Source organism: Salvelinus fontinalis, chromosome 4, assembly GCF_029448725.1.
Source record: "Salvelinus fontinalis isolate EN_2023a chromosome 4, ASM2944872v1, whole genome shotgun sequence".
NCBI classification, from domain to species: Eukaryota; Metazoa; Chordata; class Actinopteri; order Salmoniformes; family Salmonidae; genus Salvelinus; species Salvelinus fontinalis.
In genome coordinates, this window is record NC_074668.1 from 60,284,020 (window position 1) to 60,299,253 (window position 15,234).

The 15,234-nt window shown below is 41.6% G+C and overlaps 1 protein-coding gene across 1 annotated transcript in view; it reads left to right on the plus strand.

Moving 5' to 3' along the window:
• LOC129854110 (leucine zipper protein 2-like) overlaps positions 1-15,234 on the plus strand; it is a 184,577-nt gene that overhangs the window by 134,494 nt on the left and 34,849 nt on the right. The window contains exon 6 of the mRNA XM_055920808.1: positions 7,049-7,111. Coding sequence (XP_055776783.1) covers positions 7,049-7,111 — 63 coding nt within the window. The remainder of the gene's footprint in view (positions 1-7,048; positions 7,112-15,234) is intronic.

A 15,234-nucleotide genomic window follows, 5' to 3' on the forward strand; every position in this document is an offset into this window, starting at 1 on the left:
CCGTTTAAAGGAGTAGACCAAGGCGCAGCCTTTTGACCATACATGCTTATTTATTAAGCACAGTCTTTAATCCTGTGTTGTTTTATATATATCAACCATGGAATCGGTACATCAAAAATCTCTTCCCAACTATTTTGCAATCTGTATGGCACAGCTTTCAACATCCTGGTCCTCAAATGAAACTGGTATACTTTCCTATTTATGCAATTTTTATTCCTTCGCCAGTTTTGATCCTTTATATTGGGCAGACACCTGCCTCCTCCATTTTTGGGGTAATGCTGTAATCTTGGATTGAGCAGACCTTCTCGTACAATTCTGATAACTCCATGAAAGACATAACTCTACCATTCAAATTGACAATATCGTTTAAAAACAAAATACCCCTTTCAAACATAAAACTCATAAATACAGTGTCACGACCGTTTAAAGGAGTAGACCAAGGCGCAGCCTTTTGAGCATACATGCTTATTTATTTACCGATGTCGCCTACAAAAACAATAAATATCATAACGACACATGACGCAAACGTAGTGCATCCAGGCAACTAACAAGGACAACTACCCACAAAACCAACTTGGAAAATGGCAACCTAAATAGGCTCCCCAATCAGAGACAACGATAAACAGCTGTCTCTGATTGGGAACCCATCCAGGCCACCATCAACCTAAATACCCCTAGACAATACAAAATCCCCATAGATAACAAAAACCCTAGACACGACAAAAACTCATAGACAATACAAAAACTAAACAAACCACCCTTGTCACACCCTGACCTAACCAAATAATAAAGACACCAAATATAACTAAAGTCAGGGCGTGACATACAGGTCTTTTATCAACCAGCACATTTGAGTTCAGCCATAATATTTGTTGTAATATTTGTTCTATTTTTTCAGGGGGGTGAAATTGAAATTGTAGCCAGCTGCTTAATACTTGTTTGAAAAAGAGAGATACTTTGAAAGAAGTGTCATTTTCAATTAATCGAAAATGAGACATGGCAATCTGCACAAAGGCAAAAAGGCCATTTTTAAGCAATGGATGAGCTTTTCTTAGTAATCTACTTGAGAACCATTTAGGGTTCAAGTAAAACTTTTGAATAAGTGACACCTTTAGAGAGAGGTTTAGTGATTTTATTTGATTTTAACCCAACCCACCCAATTCATGTTCATTATATAGATAGGCACCCTTTATTTTGTTTGGTTTAGCGTCCCAGATAAAGTAACATATTGTTTGCTCATATGATTTGAAAAATGAATCATCAGGAGTAGGCAGCGCCATAAATAAGTGAGTAAACTGAGATATGATTAAGGAGAAGTTTTCTATTGAAATTCATTGTGGAGAGTTTATTTATATCTTTTGTGATATGAATACCAAGTATGTCTACTTTACCGTCAGTCCATTTTATAGGTAAACTGCAGATCCAACACCTAATATTGTACACGTATCATAATTAAGATTTAGTCCAGAGATTAAATTAAAGGGTCTGTGGATCTGTTGAGGCAGTATGCAAATTGGAGTGGGTCTAGGGTTTCTGGGATAATGGTGTTGATGTGAGCCATGACCAGCCTTCATGGCTACAGAAGTGAGTGCTATGGGTCGGTAGTCATTTAGGCAGGTTACCTTAGTGTTCTTGGGCACAGGGCCTATGGTGGTCTACTTGAAACATGTTAGTATTAAAAACTCAGACAGGGAGAGGTTGAAAATGTCAGTGAAGACACTTGCCAGTTGGTCAGCGCATGCTCGGACTACACATCCAGGTAATCCGTCTGGCCCCGTGGCATTGTAAATGTTGACCTGTTTAAAGGTCTTACTCACATCGGATACGGAGAGCGTGATCACACAGTCGTCCATAACAGCTGATGCTCTCATGCATGCTTCAGTGTTGCTTGTCTCGAAGCGAGCATAGAAGTAATTTAGCTTGTCTGGTAGACTCGTGTCACTGGGCAGCTCTCGGCTGTGCTTCCCTTTGTAGTCTGTAATAGTGTGCAAGCCCTGTATTGGTTACCCATTTATTTGTCTCTGCTTGCAAATCATCCTCCTAAAGGGTAGGCTACATCCTAAATGCAAAACGTAGCAAGTGTTGCTGTCATCATTCTGGCTGCTTCAAGTTCAGTAGCCATACCTGCGAGATCAGGTGCTGTGTGGTCTCAATTAAATAAAGTGGGCTATAGCCTATGCTTTGGCGGAAAAGCATGGGGCAGTTATCTTTCCAAGGAAGTATACTTCCTAAATATGATTAGGCTATAGTTTACTACATTGCCTAGAAATAAGTATTGATCACCTATATTTCTCCGTCTGAAAATCATCCCACTTCTAAAAGGTAGGCTATAAAAATAGCTAAAGAGAACATGCAAGTCTCTCCAACTCTGCTCTCTTCAAACTACATCTATCATATTGGCTGATATACCCCAGTAATAAAGATAGCCTAATTTAATGGGCCATGTGAGAATCTCTGGTAACTTTTTGCACTTTTGATATTAGCTATAGGGCGCAAAATTGCTGGGACCATATCTAGCAAGTGAGCTGCGTCACATACAATGCATTCGGAAAGTATTCAGACCCCTTCACGTTTTCCAAATTTTGTTTCGTTACAGCCTTATTCTAAAATTCATTAAATTGTTTTACCCCATAATGACAAAGCAAAAAAAAAAATATTTGAATTTTTTTGCAAATGTATTAAAAAATAAACTGAAATATCACATTTACATAAGTATTCAGACCCTTTACTCAGTACTTTGTTGAAACACATTTGTCAGCGATTACAGCCTCGAGTCTTCTTTGGTTTGACGCTATTTGGGGAGTTTCTCCCATTTTTCTCTGCAGATCCTCTCAAGCTCTGTCAGGTTGGATAGGGAGCGTCACTGCTCAGTTATTTTCAGGTCTCTCCAGAGATGTTCGATCGGGTTCAAGTCCGGGCTTTGGCTGGGCCACTCAAGGAGTATTATATTCGAAGATTATTTTTTAACCTTTACTTCCTCAGAAACCCGGGTCCGGGAGCACCCCCACCAGTAAAAAAGCTGACTAGCATAGCCTAGCATAGCGTCACAAGTAAATAGTAGCATCTAAATATCATTAAATCACAAGTCCAAGACACCAGATGAAAGATACACATCTTGGTAATCAAGCCATCATTTCTGATTTTTAAAATGTTTTACAGGGAAGACACAATATGTAAATCTATTAGCTAACCACGTTAGCAAAAGACAACACTTTTCTTACTCCACCATTTTTTTACTCCATCAGTAGCTATCACAAATTCGGCCAAATAAAGATATAAATAGCCACTAACCAAGAAACAACCTCATCAGATGACAGTCTGATAACATATTTATTGTATAGCATATGTTTTGTTAGAAAAATGTGCATATTTCAGGTATAAATCATAGTTTACCATTGCAGCCACCATCCCAACTCTCCCCAAAGCGACTAGAATAACTACAGAGACCATCGTGTATTAGCTAATTACTCATCATAAAATATTTCTTAAAAATACACAGCGTGCAGCAGATGAAAGACACAGATCTTGTGAATATAGCCAATATTTCAGATTTTCTAAGTGTTTTACAGCGAAAACACAATATAGCGTTATAGTAGCTTACCACAATAGCAAACATCACCCCAGCATTGATTCAAGGCAAAAAGAGGGATAACGTATAAATCACCAAAATATATACATTTTTTCACTAACCTTCTCAGAATTCTTCAGATGACAGTCCTGTAACATCATATTACACAAGGCATATAGAGTTTGTTCGAAAATGTGCATATTTAGCGGCACAAATCGTGCTTATACAATGAGAATAGTTTCCAAATAGTCAAGCAATCTGTCCGGCGCCATCTTGGAAAGGCACCTATTCTTATCGAAAACTATTCATAAACTTGACTAAAAAAATACAGGTTGGACAGCAATTGAAAGACAAATTAGTTCTTAATGCAATCGCTGAATTACATTTTTAAAATTAACGTTACTGCGCAATACAGGGTGCGATAACGCAAGGCTACACTGCAAGAAATGGCGTCTTATGCATTTTACTTTTTTCAACAGAGCAACGAATTATCAACATAAATAGTTCTTACTTTTCGATGAACTCCCATCAGAATCTTGGGATAGGTGTCCTTTGTCCAAAATAATCGTTGCTAGGTTGTATTATGTCGTCTTCCACGTTGCAATTAGCAGTAAACATTAGCTTGAGAGAGAGAGCTACCCAACTTCCTACAGCGCCAAGAAAATAAATACCCGAAAATCGCAATATACTGACATAAACTGATATAATTCGGTTCAAAATAACAAGATTATGATGTCTTTAAAGCCTATATCGAATAAAAACAGAGCCGGATATAACTAGAAGCTAAAACGGGAGCTTCTAAAACGACATTCCAAGGTCCGCGGTGCGTCAGCGCAAAGAATCAAAAGGAAGGACACATCGATTCCAATCAATTTATAGACTTCCTGAACTGCGTAGAGACTCCATTTCAAGGCCCTCTATTCGCTGACACCCAGAGGAAGGCGTATGCAGTGCATCTCAACCAATAGAAGACAGGCAAAGTTATACACAGGTCTGAGAACAGGTTTGGAAAAATCTGCATTCTCAACTCCACATAGGGAAATTGCTCTAAGTCCCGTTCTGTTTCACTTACAGACATAATTCAAACGGTTGTAGAAACTAGAGAGTGTTTTCTATCCAATAGTAATAATAATATGCATATTGTACGAGCAAGAATTGAGTAGGAGGCAGTTTAATTTGGGAACATCAAGAAAAAAATAGTGCTAACAGCTCCCCCTATTGACAAGAAGTTTTAAGTGTTGAATGTACGAGAGGATGTGGGATGGGGAAAGTTTCAAATGTAAATATAAAGCATATATCTTGTTCCTTCGACTGCCATCCAAGAGACTTGTCCCGAAGCCACTCCTGTGTTGTCTTGGCTGTGTGCTTAGGTAAATATAAAGCATAGTAAATATAAAGCATATATCTTGTTCCTTCGACCGCCTCCCAGAGACTTGTCCCGAAGCCACTCCTGTGTTGTCTTGGCTGTGTGCTTAGGATTGTTGTCCTGTTGGAAGGTGAAACTTCGCCCCAGTCTGAGGTCCTGAGCGCTCTGGAGCAGGTTTTCATCAAGGATCACTGTACTTTTCTCTTTTCTCTCGATCCTGACTCGCCTCCCAGTCCCTGGCTCTGAAAAACATCCCCACAGCATGATGCTGCATGATCATGATTGTGTCAAGAAGCAGTGTGTCTTGGCAGGGTCGTGTTTCGGAGAACCGAGTCCGTACGGGAGTTGCAGCGATGGGACAAGACTGTAACTACCAATCGGGGAGAAAAATAACATTGCAGGACTGCGGTTGGGTTGGGTACAAGTTCTTGCGGTAGCGGTCGGGAGTCGGACAGAAACAGGCCGGGTGCGTTATGAAATGCTGTGGGAGGAATCAGTCCTGTGCAGACCTATATATTGCGGCGTAAGTGCGACAATAAATATAGAGGAAAGTATGATCATAATGAGTAATGTCTCGCACACTGTTTTATTTTGAAGCTCTCGCATGGCTCTGTTGGATTCGGGATTTTGAACATTGAGATACTAAAGACATGATAGATCAGACGCATAGTATATAAAGGAGTGAGATCTGTAGAAAGACAGAGTGGCTGTGGAATATGCTGGGTGGACGGGAGGAGATCAAAGGATTCCTATAGGGGAGGTAGATGGACATCTGTAGACTAGGGTAAAGGAGGGGTTGAGGTCAGGAGGTGATGTCAGATCCCCTGAAGGAGTAATAAGGGTTTAGTATCCTGTTACCCTCTTCCTGTGGAACCATAAGATGTAAGAATTGGAGAGAAGGAGGAGTGTCTTAAGTGGGATATATATACCAGTGACGGCAAGAAACGTTTGGCTGTCTGCATTACAGCTGTAAAGACCCTTTAGGCAGAATTAAACTTGGGTAAGCTTCTCTAGTGTCTGTGAGTTATTTACTCTGAAAAATAAGAACCTAACAGCTCCCAATATGGCAACACTTGGTGCATAACATATTATGACATTTGCGGTTCACTGGATCTCATTTAGCATAATACACCATGACATATGAGCTCTACTGGATCTACATTTCACTGTGGGTCTGTTCTCTGGCAGGCACACGTCACCTTATATGACAGCTGCCATTTCTCTTCTTTCTTTAGTGTCTGGAATGGATGCCCGGCCAATTCTAGCTCGTTGAATCACATAGTGCTGTCATTCCACCTCATTAACTCTGTGCGTGAGAGAGAAAGAGAAAAGAGGGGGAGAGATAGTTTAAAAAAAAAACTTCTTGCTGTCTATTGATATGCTATTGGTCCTTACTAAATTACACTTGAGCTGTGCTTGCCTACACTGTAATTATATGCAAATAGGTACCTACCTATGTAACTACAGTACCATGTACATGCATAATTATGCATAGGGACAGTCATGATAAAGTGCATGGAACCAGCATTTTTTATATTTATATGACCAACATAGAAAGCCTCCAATGTAGCAATTCTCAGGAAAAGGGCTCTTCGCTGGTACAGAAAACCTGTGCTTTGTAAGGCCACCTCTCAGATCTTACCGCATGCCAGTCAGTCAGCACCACTGCTCTGTGTTTTGTCCCTGCACATGTTGTTTTGATGCAGCCGCGTGAGTGAAGGAACAACTAAGCTATAGATGTACAATAGTGCACCTGTATATGTCTCTCTGATGCTATCAGCGGTTTCTGTTGATTCATGTTCATTAGTGATTATTCAATGCTTAGTCGTGTGATTCTCATACTGCTTGTGTTAAACAGAGAGTGGTTGAATATTAGGCTTTGGATTAGCTAATTATATCATTGATTAACTCATTTCCTGTTCTAAATGTGTTCTGGAGTCAATACTTAGGCCCGAGGAATCGAAACTGGCTTGTATGATCGTCTAATATAATTACATTTGTCACTGCAGATAAAACAGAAAAGCAGTGCAAGCTTCATAACTACATGTTATCAATGATTTTCTCTAATCAACCCTTAACTAATACCACCTTTTTTATAATTGTTTTATTTGCAGAACAAGAGCTTGAAAAATAAACTGCTATCTGGCAACAAACTGTGTGATGTCCATGCAGAAGAGGTAAGCCTTTTGAATCACACTGATGAACAGTGGGCCTTGGGGGGGAAATATGGTCATAATTCAGTTGGATTGCATTGGGGCCCAAGTCTTTATTGATTAGACTGGCCCTCACTTTACATGATGTTGCTCTACTCATGCATATATTATTAAAACCAATCTTGGCATTGCAGCCATCATAAGAGTGCTTGTCATGAAGGCTGACGAAAGCTTTTGGCTTTAATAATAAATAATACATTTTTGTTGAACTTTAATTGTACCCCATGTGGCTGAATCTCTCCTGCACACAAGCCCCCTTAGAACAACCCACCCAGCAAAAACAACTGTTGGTGCCTTGGATAACTTTGCACCCCAAAACAGTTAACTTTTCAGCAATTGAAAAAGCAGTGGTGTAGTCATGTAGGTTTCCAAGATATTTTGAATGACTTTGATTGGTCCTAGAGTCATATAATTTTCACAGTACATGGAGGGGAATGATTTATTTTAATCTATGTAAAAAGGAAATAAATTGCCAAATATGGACATGCAAGGTTTTTCGAGGATGCCGGCGATAAAAAACACAAGACTTTATGTTGTGTGCAATTTGGCTTTTCCCTGCTCTAAATTTTAATATTTTTGTCTATTCAAAAAGGCAATGTTTTTTCAAGTACCAGCAGCTCTTTCTCTAGTCATTTGATGGAGGTGTAACACAAATACCTTTCCCCGCAGTGACATGTTCACTGAAGAGAAAACAAAACCCTTCAGAGCTTGACGAATACACGTCCTATCATCTTGATCCTGCTGGTCATTGGCCACTTTCAATGGCCACTCAGCTGAACGTACACTACATGACCAAAAGTATGTGGACACCTGCTTTTTTCGAACATCTCATTCCAAGATTATGGGCATTTGTATGGAGTTGGTCCCCCCTTTGCTGCTGTAACAGCCTCCACTTTTCTGGGAAAGCTTTCCACTGGATGTTGGAACACTGCTTCGGGGACTTACTTCCATTCAGCGACAAGAGCATTAGTGAGGTCGGGCACAGCGTTCCAATTCATCTCTAAGGTGTTTGATAGGGTTGAGGTCAGGGCTCTGTGCAGGCCAGTCAAGTTCTTCCACACTAATCTCGACAAACCATTTCTGTATGGACCTTGCTTTGTGCATGAGGGCATTGTCATGCTTAAACAGGAAAGGGCCTTCCCCAAACTGTTGCCGCAAGTTGGAAACACGTAATTGTCTAGAATGTTATTGTATGCTGTAGCGTTAAGATTTCCCTTTACATGTGGCAGGGCTTGCAAACTATTACGGACAACAAAAGGAAACACAGCCGAGAGCTGACCAGTGACGTGAGCCTACCAGACACGCTAAATGCTTTTTATTCTCGCTTCGAGGCAAGCAACACTGAAGCATGCATGAGAGCATTACCAGGACGTGTACTCAGAGGATGCGCGGACTAACTGGAAAGTGCCTTCACTGTGCCTTTCAACCTCTCCCTGATCAAATCTGTAATACCTATATGTATCAAGCAAACCACCATAGTCCCTGTACCCAGAAACGCCAAAATAACCTGCCTAAATAACAACTAGTCACATCTGTAGCCATGAAATGCTTTGAAAGGCTGGTCATGGCTCACATCAACACCGTCCCAGAAACCCTAGACCCACTCCAATTCACATACCGCCCCAACAGATCCACAGATGACACAATCTCAATTGCACTCCACACTGCCCTTACCCACCTCACCTATGTGAGAATGCTGTTCATTGACTACAGCTCAGCGTTCAACACCATAGTGCCCACAAATCTCATCACAAAGCTAAGGACCCTGGGACTCTGCAACTAGATCCTGGACTTCCTGACTGGCCGCCCCCAGTTGGTGGGTGCTTCGTTCCCTCCTGTACTCCCACGACTGTGTGGCCAAGCACGACACCACGGTGGTAGGCCTGATCACTGACAATTATGAGACAGCCTATAGAGAGGAGGTCATAGACGACAACAACCTCTCGCTCAACGTGAGCAAGACAAAGGAGCTGATCTTGGACTACAGGAAAAGGAGGGCCAAACACACCCTCTTTCACTTCGATGCGGCTGTAGTGGAGCAGGTCGAGAGCTTCAAGTTCCTTGGTGTCCACATCACCAACAAACTATCATGGTCCAAACACACAAAGACAGTCGTGAAGAGGGAACGACAATACCTACTCCCCCTCAGGAGGCTAAAAAGATTTGGCATGGGTCCCTAGATCGTCAAAAAGTTCCACAGCTGCACCATCAAGAGCATCCTGACCGGTTGCATCCCCACCTGATATGGCAACTGCTCGTCATCAGATCGTAAGGCGCTACAGAGGGTAGTGCGTACGGCCCAGTACATCACTGTGGCCAAGCTTCCTGCCATCCAGGACCTCTATACTGGGAGGTGTCAGAGGGAGGCCCCAAAAATTGTCAAAGACTCCAGCCACCCAAGTCATAGACTGTTCTCTCTGCTACCGCACAGCAAGCGGATCCGAAGCGCCAATTCTAGGTCCAAAAGTCTCTTTAACAGCTTCTACCCCAAGCCATACGACTGCCACCCGGACTATTTGCATTGAACCCCCCCCCCCCCCACTGCTACATGCTGTTTATTATCTGCATAGTCACTTTACCCCTACCTACATTTACATATTACCTCAATTACCTTGACTAACCTGTACCCCTGCACATTGACTCAGTACCGGTACCCCCTGTCTATAGCCTCGTTATTGTTATTTTATTGTGTTACTTTTTACTTTATTTTAGTTTGTTAATATTTTCTTAACTCTTATTTTCTTAAAACTGCATTGTTGGTTAAGGCTTGTAGGTTATCATTTCACAGTACGGTAAAGTCTACACATGTTGTATTCGGAGCATGTGACAAATATCATTTGATTTGATTTGATTTTGGAACTAAGGGGGCCTAGCCCGAAACATGAAAAACGTCCCCAGACCATCATTCCTCCTTCACCAAACTTTACAGCTGGCACTATGCATTGGGGCAGATAGCATTTTCCTGGCATCCGCCAAACCCAGATTAGTTCGTCAGACTGCCAGATGGTGAAGCGTGATTCATCACTCCAGGGAAAGCGTTTCCACTGCTCTAGAGTCCAATGGAGGCGAGCTTTACACCACTCCAGCTGACGCTTGGCATTGCACATGGTGATCTTAGTGGTTCCACGTTGAATGTCACTCAGCTCTTCAGTAAGGCCATTCTACTGCCAATGTTTGTCTATGGAGATTGCATGACTGTGTGCTCTATTTTATACACCTGTCAGCAGCTGGTGTGGCTGAAATAGCCGAATCCACTCATTTCAAGCGGCGTCCACATACGGGGGTGCCATAGGATTGCATGCTCTCCCCACTCCTCTACTCATTCTACACCAATGACTGCACCTTTCTGTCCTTGAGCCGTTCTTGTCTATTGATGTTCTGTATTATGTCATTCTGTATTATGTTTCATGTTATGTGTGTACCCCAGGAAGAGTAGCTGCTGCTTTTGCAACAGCTAATGGGGATCCTAATAAAAGACCAAAAAGAATACCTCCAACAACGCACTGTCAAACTAACCAAGTTTGCTGATGACAGCACCCTGGTCAATCTCAACACCGACGGCGATGAGTCCAAGTAGCATGGAGAGGTTGACCGTCTAGTGACCTTGTGCAGTCGCAAAAACATGGAACTCAATACAGTTAAAACCATGAAGATGGTGGTTGACTACAGGAAATGACCCCCACCATCTCTCAAGTTTTATTAGTCGTATGTACGGGATACAGATGGGATACACCGTCCAACGAAATGCTTACTTGCAGGTTCCTTCACGACAATGCAACAACAATAAGAAATAATAGAAGATAAGAATACATAAAGTAAATGGCTCAGTAGAATAGAATAAATATTTTAGCATAAGTATAATACAGGTAGGCACAATGAGGGTCTGCCCCCTTGAGATTGATGGCTCAGCTGTCAGCATGGCCAAGTCATTCAAATTCTTGGGAACCATCATCCCCCACAACCTCAAGTGGGAGTACAACATCACAGTAATGACCAAGAAGGCTCGACAGAGGATGTACTATCTGCACCAGCTGAGGAAACCAAAACTCTCTCAGACAATTCTGGTTTGGTTCTACACGTCCATCATTAAGTCCATCCTCACCTCTTCTATCACCTTCTTGGTTTGGATCTGTGTCTGCCAGCTGCAAGGGCAACCTGCAGTGCATCGTCCAGTTTGCAGAGGTCATCGGCTGTCACCTGCCCTCCATCAAGGACCTGCACGTCTACAGGCAGTGGTGTAAAGTACTTAAGTAAAAATACTTGAAAGTACTACTTAAGTAGTTTTTTGGGGTATCTGTACTTTACTTTACTATTCATATTTTTGACTACTTTTACTTCACTACATTCCTAAAGAAAATATTGTACTTTTTACTTATTAGATTTTTCCTGACAACCCAAAGTACTCTTTAAATGTTTAATGCTTAGCAGAACAGGACAATTGTGAAATTCACGCACTTATCAAGAGAACACGTGGTCATCCCTACTGCCTATGTTCTTGTTGGACTCACTAAACAAAAATGCGTCTTTTATAAATAATGTCTCAGGGTTGGAGTGTGCCCTTGGCGATCTGTACATTTTAAAAACAAGAACATGGTGCTTTGCCTAATTTAAGGAATTTGAAATTATTTTTCCTTTTCCTTTTGATACTTTAGTATATTTTAGCAATTACATTTGCTTTTGATACTTAAGTATATTTAAAACCAAATACTTTTTTACTTTTACTCAAGTAGTATTTTACTGGGTGACTTTCACTTTTACTTGAATCATTTTCTATTAAGGTATCTATACTTTTACTCAAGTATGACAATTGGGTACTTTTCCCACCACTGCCTACAGGAGAAGGAAGCGTACAGGTAATATCATCGCTCACCCCGGACACCCCATATTTCAAAGACTCCGCTCTGGCAGATGGTTTAGGTCAATCAAGACCAAAACCGCACGCCACCTGAACAGTTTCTTCCCCCATGCTGTGGCCCTCATCAACCAGCCATCGGGCTCATAGGGATTAAGTGACTTTGCATTGGGCCGATTACTGCACCTTGCCATCAATGACCTCAAATAGTAATCTGCACTATACTGCATTTGCACTATGTACACCTCCGCACAACACTGTATATGCACTGTATATATTTACCATGGTAGCATCCTTTCCTCTGCTTATTTACAGTGCATTCGGAAAGTATTCAGACCCCATTGACTTTTTCCACATTTTGTTACAGCCTTATTCTAAAATGGATGAAATAAAAAAAAATCCTCATCAATCTACACACAATACCCCATAATGATAATATGGGGTATTGTGTGTAGATTGATTAGGGGGAAAAAAATATTATATCCGTTTTAGAAAAAGGCTGTAACGTAACAAAATGTGGAAAATGTCAAGGGGTCTAAATGCTTTCTGAATGTACTGTAGATACAGTATATCCTCTCTGTAAATTGTACATTCCCACTAATCAGCCTTTACTCCAGAGTTTTATGTTTTATGGTTACTGTTCCGATATTCTATATTCTGTATGTCTATGTCGTCTTTATTCTGTTTGTAAATTGTTTATGGCCGGCAGCACCTTCTCACCAAGGCAAATTCTGTGTATGTGTAAATGTACTTGGTGAATAAAAGTGCTTCTGATTCTCTCATTGTTTACTCATAATGGTCATGATTTCCTCATCTGCATATTGGCATGACCCATTCATAGCTTACTTGTCCCTCTCAAAGCAATTGAATCCCAACCTTGACATTAGATTTGAATACAGCAGTTAGTGAGCCAAGGCTTGAGTATTTTGTTAAGATAACACAATGCACCAGTTAATATTGCTCCACTCCACTTTCTTGATCCAAATTAATTCGATTCAGGCACATTTAACTTTATGATCAGCTTGCACCTAAACAAGTTTAATGAACCCTGATAGAAAATACAGGTGGGCATTTATTGCATTTATGTTGTCCTGGAGGCAGCCCTGCATAGTGGTCACTGGCTGGCACAGCCACAAAGTCATACAATCTAAACCTAACCCTAATCTTAACCACACTGCTAACCCTAATGCCTAACCCTAACCTTACATTTTTGTTTTCATGAATTTTTACGATATAGCCAATTTTGACTTTGCAGCTGGCCCATCTAACAGAAATCGCTCAGTTCTGACTCCAGGGGAAGATTCATGACAATAAACATGCTCAGATATTTATTTAACCTCTAGATTTTATGGGAGATCTCAGGATATATGAGCGTTAAATAGATGCGACATGGCTGTCTTGGGATGTCCCAACTACTGTGGGAATTTATTTTTTTATTTTTTTATTTCACCTTTATTTAACCAGGTAGGCAAATTGAGAACACGTTCTCATTTACAATTGCGACCTGGCCAAGATAAAGCAAAGCAGTTCGACACATACAACAACACATAGTTACACATGGAGTAGAACAAACATACAGTCAATAATACAGTGAAAAATAAGTCTATATACAATGTGAGCAAGTGAGGTGAGATAAGGGAGGTGAAGGCAAAGAAAATATATTAATAAATAAAAATATAAAAAAGGCCATGGTGGCGAAGTAAATACAATATAGCAAGTAAAAAAACACTGGAATGGTTGGTTTGCAGTGGAAGAAGGTGCAAAGTAGAGATAGAAATAATGGGGTGCAAAGGAGCAAAATAAATAAATACAGTAGGTAAAGAGGTAGTTGTTTGGGCTAAATTATAGATGGGCTATGTACAGGTGCAGTAATCTATGAGCTGCTCTGACAGCTGGTGCTTAAAGCTAGTGAGGGAGATAAGTGTTTCCAGTTTCAGAGATTTTTGTAGTTCGTTCCAGTCATTGGCAGCAGAGAACTGGAAGGAGAGGCGGCCAAAGGAAGAATTGGTTTTGGGGGTGACCAGAGAGATATACCTGCTGGAGCGCGTGCTACGGGTGGGCGTTGCTATGGTGACCAGCGAGCTGAGATAAGGGGGGACTTTACCTAGCAGGGTCTTGTAGATGACCTGGAGCCAGTGGGTTTGGCGACGAGTGTGAAGTGAGGGCCAGCCAACGAGAGCGTACAGGTCGCAGTGGTGGGTAGTATATGGGGCTTTGGTGACAAAACGGATGGCACTGTGATAAACTGCATCCAATTTATTGAGTAGGGTTTTGGAGGCTATTTTGTAAATGACATCACCGAAGTCGAGGATTGGTAGGATGGTCAGTTTTACAAGGGTATGTTTGGCAGCATGAGTGAAGGATGCTTTGTTGCGGAATAGGAAGCCGATTCTAGATTTAACTTTGGATTGGAGATGCTTGATGTGAGTCTGGAAGGAGAGTTTACAGTCTAACCAGACACCTAGGTATTTGTAGTTGTCCACATATTCTAAGTCAGAGTCGTCCAGAGTAGTGATGTTGGACAGGCGGGCAGGTGCAGGCAGCGATCGGTTGAAGAGCATGCATTTAGTTTTACTTGTATTTAAGAGCAATTGGAGGCCACGGAAGGAGAGTTGTATGGCATTGAAGCTCGCCTGGAGGGTTGTTAACACAGTGTCAAAAGAAGGGCCAGAAGTATACAGAATAGTGTCGTCTGCGTAGAGGTGGATCAGAGACTCACCAGCAGCAAGAGCGACATCATTGATGTATACAGAGAAGAGAGTCGGTCCAAGAATTGAACCCTGTGGCACCCCCATAGAGACTGCCAGAGGTCCGGACAACAGACCCTCCGATTTGACACACTGAACTCGATCAGAGAAGTAGTTGGTGAACCAGGCGAGGCAATCATTAGAGAAACCAAGGCTGTCGAGTCTGCCGATGATGATGTGGTGATTGACAGAATCAAAAGCCTTGGCCAGGTCAATGAATATGGCTGCACAGTACTGTTTCCTATCGATAGCGGTTAAGATATCGTTTATGACCTTGAGCGTGGCTGAGGTGCACCCATGACCAGCTCTGAAACCAGATTGCATAGCGGAGAAGGTAGGGTGGGATTCGAGATGGTCGGTAATCTGTTTGTTGACTTGGCTTTCGAAGACCTTAGAAAGGCAGGGTAGCATAGATATAGGTCTGTAGCTGTTTGGGTCAAGAGTGTCCCCCCCTTTGAAGAGGGGGATAACCGCAGCTGCTTTCCAAT